Genomic DNA, 12,588 nt, shown 5'->3' with positions numbered 1-12,588 from the left:
TCCCCCTGAGCTCGCCCCCAGCCGTTCCCCTTCCCGGGAAACCCCCCGTCTCCTGGGTTCCCGTCTCACACCCCCCAGCTCCCGCACCAGCCGATTCTGGAACAGGAGCAGCTGGGAGATACAGAAGATAAGAACCAGGAGCACGAGGAGCTGGGAGAGGGCACTAGGGTTTCCACGCTGTCGGGACACTGAAGGGAGCCACGCCTCCCATGCCTCTCAGAGACGCGATCTGCGAGCCACACCTTAATCCCGTTAGTGGGCACTGCATCGGGACTCGGCCCATCTCAACTGAAGGGACTTCTCAAAGCCACCGAATGGCTGCACAGCCACTGCCCGGAGGCGTCCAGACGGGATGCAATGCTGGCGATCTGAAGAGCTCAGAAAGCCTATGCAGAGGCTCCGCAGTCCCCCGTTAACTGCCTGAGCTCACCGTGCCGTGCTCTATGCTGTGTGCAGTCACACTGGTTCTGCAACGAGGCCAGAAGGGACACCAGGAAGGCGGGGCCATCGTCCTCCTGGGCCAGCAGTCCGGCCAATGCGCTCAGCAGGATTTCAACCACTCCCCAGCAATGCAAGCCGCTCTGTGGGTCCCAAACCACAATATGGGACCTGCCACAGGTCAGGGTTACTCAGGATCAGATGAACTAGACACAGGGTCTCGGAGCAGCTAAGCCAGGAGATACGAAACACGGGGGAAAGTGAAGGCCCAGTCTCTCACCAGCAAAGAGCCCCTCCTGCACTCCTGGCCCTGCCTTCACACGTGCTGTCAGCACATGGCAGAGTCCACCGTGAAGCCCACCACACATGGAAGGCCTGGAAGCTGTGAGGGTCCAAGGTGGACTCTTAGGAGGGTTGTTTTAGATTAAAAAGAAAAAGAGAAGTCCCACACCCAACACATCATGAAAACAAATGCGGAAGACGGAATCCAAGTTACTCTTCCCCTAAGCCCGTGCAGCACAGGCTGGGCCCTGCGCCCGGGAGCCCGAGGTCTTACCAGTAGGCCAGGGAGGGGTGCTCCTTCAGGGCTTGGGTGGGCAGTGCTGGCAGCTTCTTCAGGTCACTCCTCACGACCTCATTGCTGAAAGAGAGAAGGCCAGAAAAGTCACTCCGAGGAACCCACTGGGCGACTGCTGAGACCTGAGGCTGCCAGGTCGGGAGCCACAGCCAGTCCCTGCCTACTGCAGAGTGGTGGGAGGAAGGGCCGCTGTCCTTCTATTTATTTACTTAATACAGATGGGAAGGACCTGAGGGAACCAGGGAAGAATGCTCAGAGGGCTCGAGCCCCCACAGGGGCCCAGAGTGGCTCCTCCGGGTCCCCATGGGGGAGGGCCTGCCCGGTCCCTGCTTCCTCGGGGTGGTGTCTGCCTTGCCAGTACACACAAAGTGGTAGTTTTCTTGGCTTAGGTTGACCGCACGCTGAAAAGTGTTTGCTGAAATATGATAAATAAAGAGCCTTTGCTCTCGACAAGGCCTGGAAACTACCCAGAAAGCGTGGAGTCGGGCGATCTCATGCATCTGGCCCTGGACTCGGGTCTCTTTTTCCCAGAGCTGTATGTGCTCAGGCTTGCAAGACACTAGGCTCCCCTGGTCTAACCAAGCTTCCTCACGTGCTGAACACTCACCCCACACTCTCCCTCTGTGCCCCTACACCGGCCCCACCGAAAGCCTCAACGCCTCAGCTGGGCGCCCAGGCTCATTTCCTGGAGCCCGGCGTTAGACCCACGGCCCCAGCCCGAGCTATCGGCAGCTTCTGTGTTGCTCCTACAGAGCAAGGCAAATACTGGCGACCAGGACACAGAGCAGCGCTGTCCAGCAGAGCAGTGAGCTAGATCGATAAACAAATGTGAAGGAAGCAACAGCCCAAACGCAGAGTTCTGGACAGCAAACCCCCCACGCCACACCGCATGCCTCAGTGGAGGTTACCGCTGGTGACAGCGGAGCCAGCTCTGCCTCTGGGATGCACCAATGCTTGGAGCTTACAGGTGGTGAGAGGACTGTGTGGCTCTGGCTAACACTACAGATGTCCCGGACAGGGCATTTTTCAAATGCAACTCAGAACAAGAACAGCGAAGTTTGTCCTAGCTTTGAACAACTGACCAGCGGAACAAGTCAACTCGGGACTGTTTGACTCAATGTCTTGACCATTACAATCCACGTGGCCAGACGAGGAAGTGGCACCAAAATCAGTAAGGTGTTCGTGGTGTACACTGGGGTACGGCGAGCACCACAGAGGATCTGAAAAGGGATGAGGTAGGGTGCAGAGGTGCACGCCTGTAACCCCAGCTACTCGGCAGGCCAGGGCAGAGCCCAAGCTCGAGGCCAGCCCTAGCAACTTAGTGAGACACTGTATTGAAGTAAAGTTTTAAAAGTGCTGGGAGTGGAGCTCAGCGGTAGTGCCCTTGCCTAGCATGTGCGAGGCTCTGAGTTCAGTCCCTCGTACTGCTAATAAAAACAGTGATACGACACAGCTCTTATGCAAAAGGCACTCATGGTTCAGCTGGGGAGGCAGCGATAGGTGTACACACAAAGGTACCTCTGGGCAGTGTTTGACGGTGTCAGTTCAAACAACAAATCTGAAAGTTCAGAGGAAAAAGGGGCCTTTGAAGGCTCTGGGGGATACCTCGCGTGAATAAAAAGAGAGGAACCTCACGTTTCTCCTCAGGCGAGCTCAGGACAAATCATGGACGTCCTAGGACTGACAAGACAGATCCGAATGAGGGGGGAACAGTCGGCTGAAAAGGCAGGTTGGGCCCAAAATTTTGAGGTCCTTCATTGCCAGGCTAGAGGATTTAAGCTGCTCCAGTGGGCAATGAATGGTCACTGGAATTTTCACACAATGAACGCCCGATGCTTCAGAAGGCTCAGTTCTCAAATATGACTAGGAGTTCCCCGTTATGACTGAGGCACAGTGGAAGCAAATATCCAGCTTGCCAAACGCTTGAGCCCATTGAGCACTGTAGGTTCCCTGAGCCCAGGGATTTGGTGCACAGGTCGTCAGTGCCTGGGAAGATGCCCTCAGTACAGACACTTACTGGATACACTTTCATGGGATGACACCGAGAAAAGGAGCTGGGAACTCTCTCTTTCACAGAGTTGAAACTTCAGTGTGGGTTTACCCCACCACCACTAAAGTGCATTTAGGGAAGGAACTAAAGGAGGAAGAGATCATCTTACCCACCAAAGCTCTTTTGTTGGCACACAAGTCCCCTGATGACAGCCACATGCTTGACTGCCTTGCTGAAGCCTGCAGTTATTCTGGGGTCCCCACCAGGGCAAGGTTACACAAAACACACAGAGAGAAACCACCGACCATGAAGCTCATCCACGTCCATTACACCCTGGAATGGATCCAGGCCCCTGACCTTCCCCAAACAAGCACGCAGTGGCGTTCTCTCTGTCTCCGGCTGTTTGTAAACACTGCAGGGACCTGGAGGCGTCTATTCCTGTCCAGCCAGCCAAACTCCAGGGCTGGAAGCCAGGAAGCTGCCCGGTGGGAGAGGTTGCGCTCTCTCTCCAGGGACGCGCAAGGCTGCACTGCCCAGCTTCCACTCTGGCTTTTGTGCCGATGGTTTCCCAGAGCCCTGCACTCATCTACGGAACACCCCATGCAGCTTGGCGCAGTCATGTCTTATTTTTAGAAACAAAGATTTCTGACAACCACTTGCTAAACGAGGAAGAAAAGTCCAGGTTTCTTATTTTGTTTACATTTGGCCAGATTTTATTTAAAAAATTTAGGTATAAGCCAGGTTTGGTGCTTTACACCTGTAATCCCAGCTACTCATGAGGCTGAGGCAGAAGAATTTTGAGTTTGAGGCCACCCTGGATAACTTGGTGAGACCCTGTCTCAAAATAAAACATTTCTCAAAGCTCAGCACTAGGGTGCTTGCCTAGAATGTACAAAGCCCTGGGTTCATCCCCAGGACCACAAACAGTAACTTTTCTTTGAGACAAGGTCTCATTATGCAGTTCAGACTAGCCTAGAACTTGCAGTGATCCTCCTGCGTTAGCCTCCTGAAGACTGGGATTACAGGCATGAGCCACCATGCACAGCATAGTTGTTTCGGTAGCTATTAACGTTGCTAGCATGAAAAGTGGTGCATCAGAGTTTCGGTAGTTTTTTGGGGGTGCTGAGATGATATGCCTGCCTTCTACTGCCTACAACATGAGATGTTAGAATGATCTACTGGGGAAAACAAAGATTTCTAACAAGACATCAAGTGGTCAATCTGCCACAATGAACAAAAACAAATTTAACCAAGCCAACTAACTGAAGGAGGCCAGAATTAAACTTGAGGACACGACTAGCAAAGGCCACAGTGTGCTGGCTTTTCAAATACTAGGAAATAACCTTTTCAGGAACTTCCCCTCAGTCAAATGAGATGTCTGGAATTTGTAGAAATCTGGGGCCAAGAGAATATGCTTAGTGTTCAAAAATTCTTCCTGAAGCCAGCTGGTTTCACCCGCATGGCATAAAAACAACTGAGTACTAAATCCAGAAAACTGTACGGAGGTAGCGTAAAGGAACAGGGTGGAACTCAGAGATGATGATGTACTGCTCCAGACTAACTTCGGTACTCGTGAATGTGTCACGAGGGAAATTTCTCCAGGGGAAGGCAGCTCCTAAGTAGAATGAGACTAGGTCCTCAGTCACTCACCCACAATTCCAAAATCCAGAAAGCTTCAGGAAACTCTTCTTAGCCTCAATTTGGGGTAAATCCTACCATTCCCATCGAGGCAATGTGTGGTCAACACTTCGCCCACTTGCAGCAGCATCGAGAGAAAAGGTCAAGAGCTGCCCACCCCTCCCACCATGCGCTTCCCAGGTGTAGGGGAGAAACAAAGCTTTCTGATGACGGGAGGCCCATGACACAGGCATCGCAGGGGCGTCCGTCCACCCCTGGGACTGCACTCTGTCTGTGAGCTGCTGCTGCTGCATTTAACACCTGCAGACAAACGGATGCACCTGGGCTTGCTCAGAGTTGTTTTGTTTTGCTCCAGTACAGGATTCAGGACTCTGCGCTTGTGTCAAGGGTGAATAAACCATGCTGGTTCACCAGCTCTGCAGAGAGCAAAGTTACAAACCCATTTAAGGGTTCTGGGTATTTCTGATGCCAATTGTTCAGTTGTATGTGTAACGACTTCTTTCTTGATTAGTGAGTCGGGTTTTCTTAGCATGAAAGGAAATTTTGTGAATTTCTAATTTAGCAGGAAATGTGCAAAATTCAAAACAAGTTATAAGAATTGTTTGTCAAGTCCATGATTTTGGGGAAAAAATGTATTCAAATAGCATGAGGAAAACAACTGGTTAATTTTCTGCAAAGTTGCCCTTTAGCTTGGGACTCTCAACTCTGAGAAACGGACATAACCATGAACGAACCTTTCAGCCATTCATAGAATTCACTCAAATATAATGCTGAGATTAAACAAATGTGTAACAAAAGTGATAAACCATCATAATACATTTCCTCCGTACTTTATATTTTACCATTCTCATAGGATCTGAAGAAAACCTTATCCGAAAACTTTTTAATACTTCAAAAATATGAATTACACACTTGAGAGCTCAGTCAAACGAACTTTTGTCCACAAAACAAAGCTTTCTTAATGATTTGTAACTTTTCCACTGGAGCACTGTGCTTCAAACGTCTAGACTTTGTTCCTTTTAAAGCTGCTGCTGGCATGAAAGATCCCAGCTGCTTCTGGGTCACACACGACCCTCAAGGTCGTTTCTAAATCACAGGAAAACTTCACACACTCCTCTTCCTGCTTCTCTTTGAAAAAATAAATTACTACATGAAAAATTATATTAGTTTCATTTCTTCCTGCAGAAAAGGTCTTCTTTGGGTTGATAGGCGTGTTTCTCATTAAGCACGTGACGCGACATTTTTCCTGGGAAGTTTTCAGGAGGGAAATCTGCAAGTTTAAGTGTGACACACCCTGGCAGAGTATGTAAGTTCTAGTCCACATGTTAACTACTCCTGATACACTGTTTTTTCACTAATTATCTAAAAGTCTCAGCAAACGTATTTCTCCCACTGTGTGATCTGCGACAGCAGTATTCTCTCCACTTAAACAATGGTAGGAAAACATACCCACTGACCAAAATGACTAATAACGACTTAAAACTGAGCTTGCCTACACTTGTTCTAGTAAAACCACCCGTGTATATGCAAAGTAATGCTATTAACAGACCAGTGGCTGGGACTTTGATTTTACAGGCTGCTGCTTTCAATTAATCAGCTCTCCCTGCAACCTGTCAATTCTTTGAGAAAATAACTTTGTCATCTTTTCAGGATAGCAACTGATACAAGTGTTCACATTACCAAAAACAAAGTGTCTTAGAAGGAAATTAGCTCTTTGTCTTTTCCTGTCCATCTTTTAAAGTTCTTGCTTTCTGGTTAATATACCTCATCAGCCAGGTGGCATCTCACTTTTCCTTATTGTGATCGCTACTCCCCCTCCAACTGAGCAGAAGAAATTTTGTAACAATGCTAAATTATTTATCATTTCCAAGAGGGAGAAAAATCAAATTTTAAAATGATGAAAAATAAAAATAAAAAATGAAAGAAAGTCCTTGCTCTAACCTATGACTGCATCCTCTGGCCTGATCAAAAAGACTTATAAACCTGGTACTCTCATAAACCAGAAAGCCAGCTTTAGTTTACTTTAATTTACAAATGTTTTTTAAAAAAAGTCAGACAAGATTTTTTAAAAAAGGGGAAAAAAATCAAGGAAACTTTTTTTTTATGACAAAAGTTTCTTTCTCTCCAGACTGCTGACTACATACTGCCACAGTTTACAGGAGATAAAATATTAAAACGTCTTTATGCTCTTTACTTCTAATTGCTCTCCCAGGGACCTAGGGACATGTGGCCTTTGGAAGTTAACAGGAATTTTTCAGCACAAATAAATACTCCAGTTTGTCTTCTAACATGGAGGTGAAAATCAATATCCCTTGCTGATGAAGACTGCTATTTGTTTCTTCTGACTGCTTAATGCATCGCTCTAAAACCAAGATTAAAAAGAAGAACCTGCAGGATTCTTAGAGACATCTTAGGGACAGAGTAAGCATTCTTACTGATGACTGAATCCCAGGTAGACCAGCACTTAGTTCTGCACAGATGTCACCTAACCTGCCCCCGAGCATCCCTGGAAAAGCTCCCTTCTCTTTGGTCACCACACTGCCCTGGAAGGGCAGGCCTGTGACGCAGAGACCCACGGCTGGTGACACGGGATTCCTTAACACCAGTCCTTCCTTTCCAGGTGAGGTTAGCTTCCTGGCCCTAATAAGTCCTGTGCTGGGAGAATCCTGCTTTAGCGGTTATCGCTGGTCTACCCTGTCCCCGGCCACAGAGATATTTCCAGGTCCCAGTGGACAGCCCAGAGCGAGAGCTTTACCAATCTGGTTTCAATAAATCTTGTTTAAAAAACTCAGGTAGTCCCTACTAATGTATGGATGATTCTTTAGATCAAGGGCAGTGTGATTTGGGCACTAATGATTTGCAATGTTCAGCAGAAACCTAAAATTTTAATTTTGCAAACATGTTTAAAATTATTATCATTTTAAATTCGTGTCACACTGTTGAGCCGATCAGTCTACGTGTGAGGAGACTCCCAAGGTAGGGTAAGGAAGTTGGTCAACAGGGTTTTCAGGAAAGTCCCTTTAGGAAAAAAAAATTAAAACTCAAGTTCTTGTACCTAACACTTCACTTAGCATTGTGCAATAATAAGCCTATTAAGTTTAATTAGAATATAATTTAATCATATTAGAATGTAATTAACTTCTAATATATTAGAAAATTTGGATATCGGTTGATTAGGTGGAGTTTGCTGTACTGAGTTTTGTAAGAGAATATTTTTCTACAATGACTCAAGATTTTTTTCAAAAAAAGTTTACGAATAAAAAGTCAGTGATTAGGGCCAGGGATTTAGCTCCGTGGTGTCGCCACCTGCCTCATAAGCGCAAAGTCCTGAGTTCGATCCCCAGTACCAAAAAGAAAATAAAAAACAAAAAAAGTCAGCGATCAGTACTGAGAACACAGTGGTGTTTGTGATGGACACAGCTCACACAGTTCGCAGAGTGTCACTGGCTGACTAGTTGTTGGCGGTGCTTATTAAACATAAACTTTCTGCATTTAGCCTTTGTTGGCCCATCTCCACCTACTATTTGCTCCTGCAGCTGCCTTGATTCACAGCTCTGAGCCTGTTCAGTTGTTTTTAAACATAAGCGCCAACTCTGCTGACTTCCTGAGTGTTGATAGACATGAAGGTTTAAAAAAAAATTTAACACCCACACGCCCACACACCCACCAGGAAATGAAACAAGATTGTCCATGCTGTGCTACGGAAAATAATACAAGAGAGAAAACATTGTTTTTAGATAAGAACTCTTTCCTGACCCTCCGATCGGTACACACTTGTCCACTCTGTGTCGGGGTCTGAACACGCATGGCCTGTATTTCTTCCTGTCGCATACACTGCGCTTATCTGTCTAGGCCTCCGTCATTTTCTTTCAGCAATGCTAAACCCAGGGTTTCACTGTCAAGTTGAATAAGACAAGAAGTGAGCATTTCCATTAACGGAGAGAAGAGAGTTACGTAAGAATAGACTTCAGGATCTGCGGAGCAAATGAAAGCGCAGAAGACAGGCAAAAGCAGCCTGAGTTTCGTGGGAAAGCACTGCACTCTGGCTTGTCTTTATATAGCTCTTTTTCTGTTAAAGCCCACCGGCACTTTTGACTTCTCATATTTGTAAAAATAGCCGTTTTTCTTTTGTGCTTTAAGGAAATTGTACTGGCAATTTGTAGGTTTTTAATATTCATTCCACACAAGTGTCGCCCTATATACAGTCACTGAAACTTGAATACATAAAAACAGCAGCTTGTGCAAATTATACTTTTGGAAGTTATAGATTTAAGACCCTCTCAGGCTCTGAAGAATTACTTGGCCACAATTCATTTAAAAGGTTATTTGACTGCCTAGATTTCTGCATCTCTTAGAATTACGTTCTGGATCTATATAAAAGGCTTCCTCAAGACTAGTACTTTCAAGCTGACACCGTACTTTATAGATGCTGTTCGGGAAAATGCTCTGTGTTTACAGAGTCCAGTCCAAGTGAAAGCCATTTAGTTATGTGTATTTAAGGCCACAGAGTCACGCATTAATGACTAATAGCAAAACTCACTTTCTGTAAAACTAAATTACGAGATTGAGCCACGTATAAGGAATGTTCAGCCATCACGCCAGCTGTGGTCAGCTTTCATGTTTTGGGGATCTTCCCAGATGTAGATGGGAAGAGATACACACAGGAATTTAAAATTACTTCTCATATTCCCAAGCTCCAGGCCACTCAAGCACTGTTTTTCCTGGACTTCTAAAGAGAGTTTTATGAACCACGGCTACTCCAGAAAGTGGGTATGGACCAGGGGCCCCATGGAATAGATCGCCCTACTTTTGGGGTACAGCTTTTGTGTGATGAGACAAACTAACCTTCAGATGTGGTGCCTGACCTTCCCACCCCAACAGCTGCAGCTGTACACGAACTGCTGGAAGACCCCTCTGACAAAGAAGCCACAGCCACTGGGACAAGCTGGCGTTCCACAAGCTCATCAGGGGCCAGGCATGGCCACCCGGGCCAGCCCTGCACTTCCTCCCCACTGGCAACCTGTGTGGCCACGTTCCCATGGCCCGTGGGGCCAGGTGAGGCCACTCCCACTTCGCACTCCACCCTGCCAGTTGCTCTCAAAAAGAAATAATGTTTATGGCGTGGTTCAGAGCCGGAAAACACAAAAGTATCTTCAGAGCAAGTAGTTGAGACACTAACAGCCGATGGATTTATGGTTTTAAGGAGCTGTTCACAGGACTCCAGAAGTTTTTGTGAGGGGACACGGACTTATGAAAACCAATATTCCAATACCAAGGTAAGGTCATAAGAAAACAGCAAGACAGACAAACACACACACAAACAAACAAACTTCACATTTTACAACCCAAAAGTGATTCATCCAGTGAATGCGATTCTCACCCGCCACGTTCAAGGTCTCCAGCGGTCAGTATATATCATGACCTCTGCTTCCTACTAAGGGTTTAAGAAGCCCAAGAAAAGGAGGCCTGGAGGCCTCCTCAGGCAAAGGATCCATTGGAGTGGGGGGGCTGAACTTAGACCAGGGTCAGCATACAGCAACCCCGCCAGTCCAGAGCCCTGTTTGTTGTACAGCCTGTGCACGTTTAAGTGGAGGAGGACAGAGAGGAGACAGGAGGAGGAGAGGGAGGATTACTTCACGACACATGAAATTCTATGCACTGTTCCAACTTCTGTGGCCCTCAGTGAAGTCTCCTGGAAACACAAGCGCTGTCTGCTTACCCGCCGCCCCAAAGCTGACCAACGGCCACGGAGACCCTGCGGCCTGCAAAGCCCCCAGCTCTGACTGGCCCTTTACAGAAGCAGTCTGCCAACCCTTGTTTTAGGGTTTAAAATGTTTACTTGTGCTGGACTATCTGACTGAGGACATGGACCTTAGGCTTGGTGATGTTGCATTTAAAGACCAAATCCTTCAAAACCTAGCTGAGGGAGCAGAAGTACGATTCATGTTTATTTTTAATACCAGTCTTCAACCTTCCTCCTGATGGGCCAGAGCACTAAACTGAGAAGCTTGTTGCACTGTCCTGAGCATGTGTGCCCTCCTTCTGCCTGTAGACCCTAACCCTGGAGAAAGAGCTGTCTTGGGCTTTTCCTGAGGAGTGGATAAGGCAGAATCCCCGGAGTAATGTCTGCCTTTGAGCCCACAGCCTCAGGGGCACACTGTGAAGACTCCAGGGAGGGTCCTGCAGGCGACCCCAGCTTGTGGTTGGCGGCAGGCTTCATGGAAGGAAGGACAGTCAGTACTCACTTCACAGGGCTACGGGAGCTGTGCCCAGTTTCTGGCGGTTAGGTCTGTTTATGTTTTCTCCAGCGTTACAGTCTTAAAAAGGAAGGTGAAATGGGATATTTACACTGTAACACTTCCATGAAATATATCTCCCCACAGGGCACAGTTTTGTCCTTTGAGGGTCAGGGACTACACGGAGAGAATTAAAAGAAAGATGTCCACATATTTGTAGGACTGCCACGTTGTCAGTTACCACATTTACACCACAGGTGCGACTGCAGGCTCCATGGAGACTGCGGGCCAGGCCATCCACCTCAGCACAGCAGCCCTGCAACACTAGACTCAGCCCAGCCCAGTGAAACCTGTAGGGTCCTTCTCTGGAACTGAATGTCCTTGTTGTTGCTGTCTGTCTTAGTTACTTTTCTTGTTGCTGAGACAAAATACCTGACATGCAACGTTAAACGGGGGAAAGGTTTATTTAGCTCAGTTTGTAGAGGTTTCAGTCCATAGTCAGCTGGCCCCAAGGCAGAGTGGCAGAGGGTTGTCACAGAGGAGAAACAGTTCAGGGCAAGCAGAAGACGGCAAGCAAGCAAGCAAGAGACCAGGCAAGCCTCTTTCTGTCCCTTATATTGTGTCCAGGGTACTGGGATTAGGGTTGTGCCAAACCAATCAGTGCACTGATTTAGTACTCACACACCCTCAATCCCAGCATTCATCACTCTAGATTCAGCCATCTCTGAAAGAGCCCTACCTATGACTGCATGAGGCGTTGGGGGGACATCTAGACATAAACCAACACACTGTGTTTTCTTCCTCATCCATTGCTTCAGTGCATAAGTTGAGTAGAACTCACCACTAAGACATAATGTCACTAGTAGAGTAGTTTCTTTTAATAAAAAAGCAACAGAACACATTTTACCCCCCCCAAAAAACACCCCTTTTGAAAACTCACCTAGAAAAATCTCCTTTTGCCTCCTGTAGAAGGAAAAAATTCAACATCAGTGAAACACATTCATCCAGTGTTAGATTCAAACACACTGTATAATTACAGTAACTGCTCAGAACGAGAGGTAAGCTCACCTCCTTACTGCGATCATCCTGTTTACAGCAGGTCTAAGACGAGTGGGAACCACTCCAATTTGAGAAACAAAGTTAAAGTTTGGAGAGTGAAGGGATTCACATGGCAAAATGCAAGCTGTCGCCTCTGGTCCCTGGTCTAATCGTTCACGTGTAAAGCTTCTGAACCTGAACACATATCTGGATAAAACTATTTCTTATGTCACTTACTGTTTTGTATTGTGGGCTATCTTTCAGTTACACAAAAGACCCCAGAGGAAGGAGCCATAAAAATTGCCATGAATCTAGTATAGTGCCTTGCACGTAGTGGTATTCAAGAAATATCAAGGGTACCACTTCAACTTACCTTGCTGCTGTTACAGCTAATATAAGACCTCTCTCCCACCCTCCCTCTCTTTCTCTCTCTTGTCAGCTTAAGGGTGTTTTTCCTTGTCTTTCTAGGGGGCACGGGGTGATTCTTTGGTGATTAATTCTATTCACTTGGCTTTGCCCAGGGAAGAAGAGGGCACCACATTCAAAGAAAATGGGGCCATGGAATGATCCCCACTTTCCCTAGGCTCAGGTAAACACAACTTTCCTTTGCAGTGAGATTTGCTGTCTTAGAGTTTTGAAATGATAGAATATCCTATTTACTGCCATGGTAT

General features: G+C 46.9%; 1 protein-coding gene across 1 annotated transcript in view; it reads right to left on the bottom strand.

Moving 5' to 3' along the window:
- Nucleotides 1-12,588, bottom strand: part of Frmd4a (FERM domain containing 4A) — a 494,886-nt gene that overhangs the window by 61,939 nt on the left and 420,359 nt on the right. The window contains exons 8-9 of the mRNA XM_033765957.1: nt 11,820-11,842; nt 995-1,078 (exon numbers count right to left, since the gene is read on the bottom strand). Coding sequence (XP_033621848.1) covers nt 995-1,078; nt 11,820-11,842 — 107 coding nt within the window. The remainder of the gene's footprint in view (nt 1-994; nt 1,079-11,819; nt 11,843-12,588) is intronic.

The sequence above is a fragment of the Fukomys damarensis genome, unplaced genomic scaffold (assembly GCF_012274545.1).
Source record: "Fukomys damarensis isolate Sample0158 unplaced genomic scaffold, DMR_v1.0_HiC HiC_scaffold_19, whole genome shotgun sequence".
NCBI lineage: Eukaryota > Metazoa > Chordata > Mammalia > Rodentia > Bathyergidae > Fukomys > Fukomys damarensis.
This window is presented reverse-complemented; position numbering and strand designations above follow the sequence as displayed.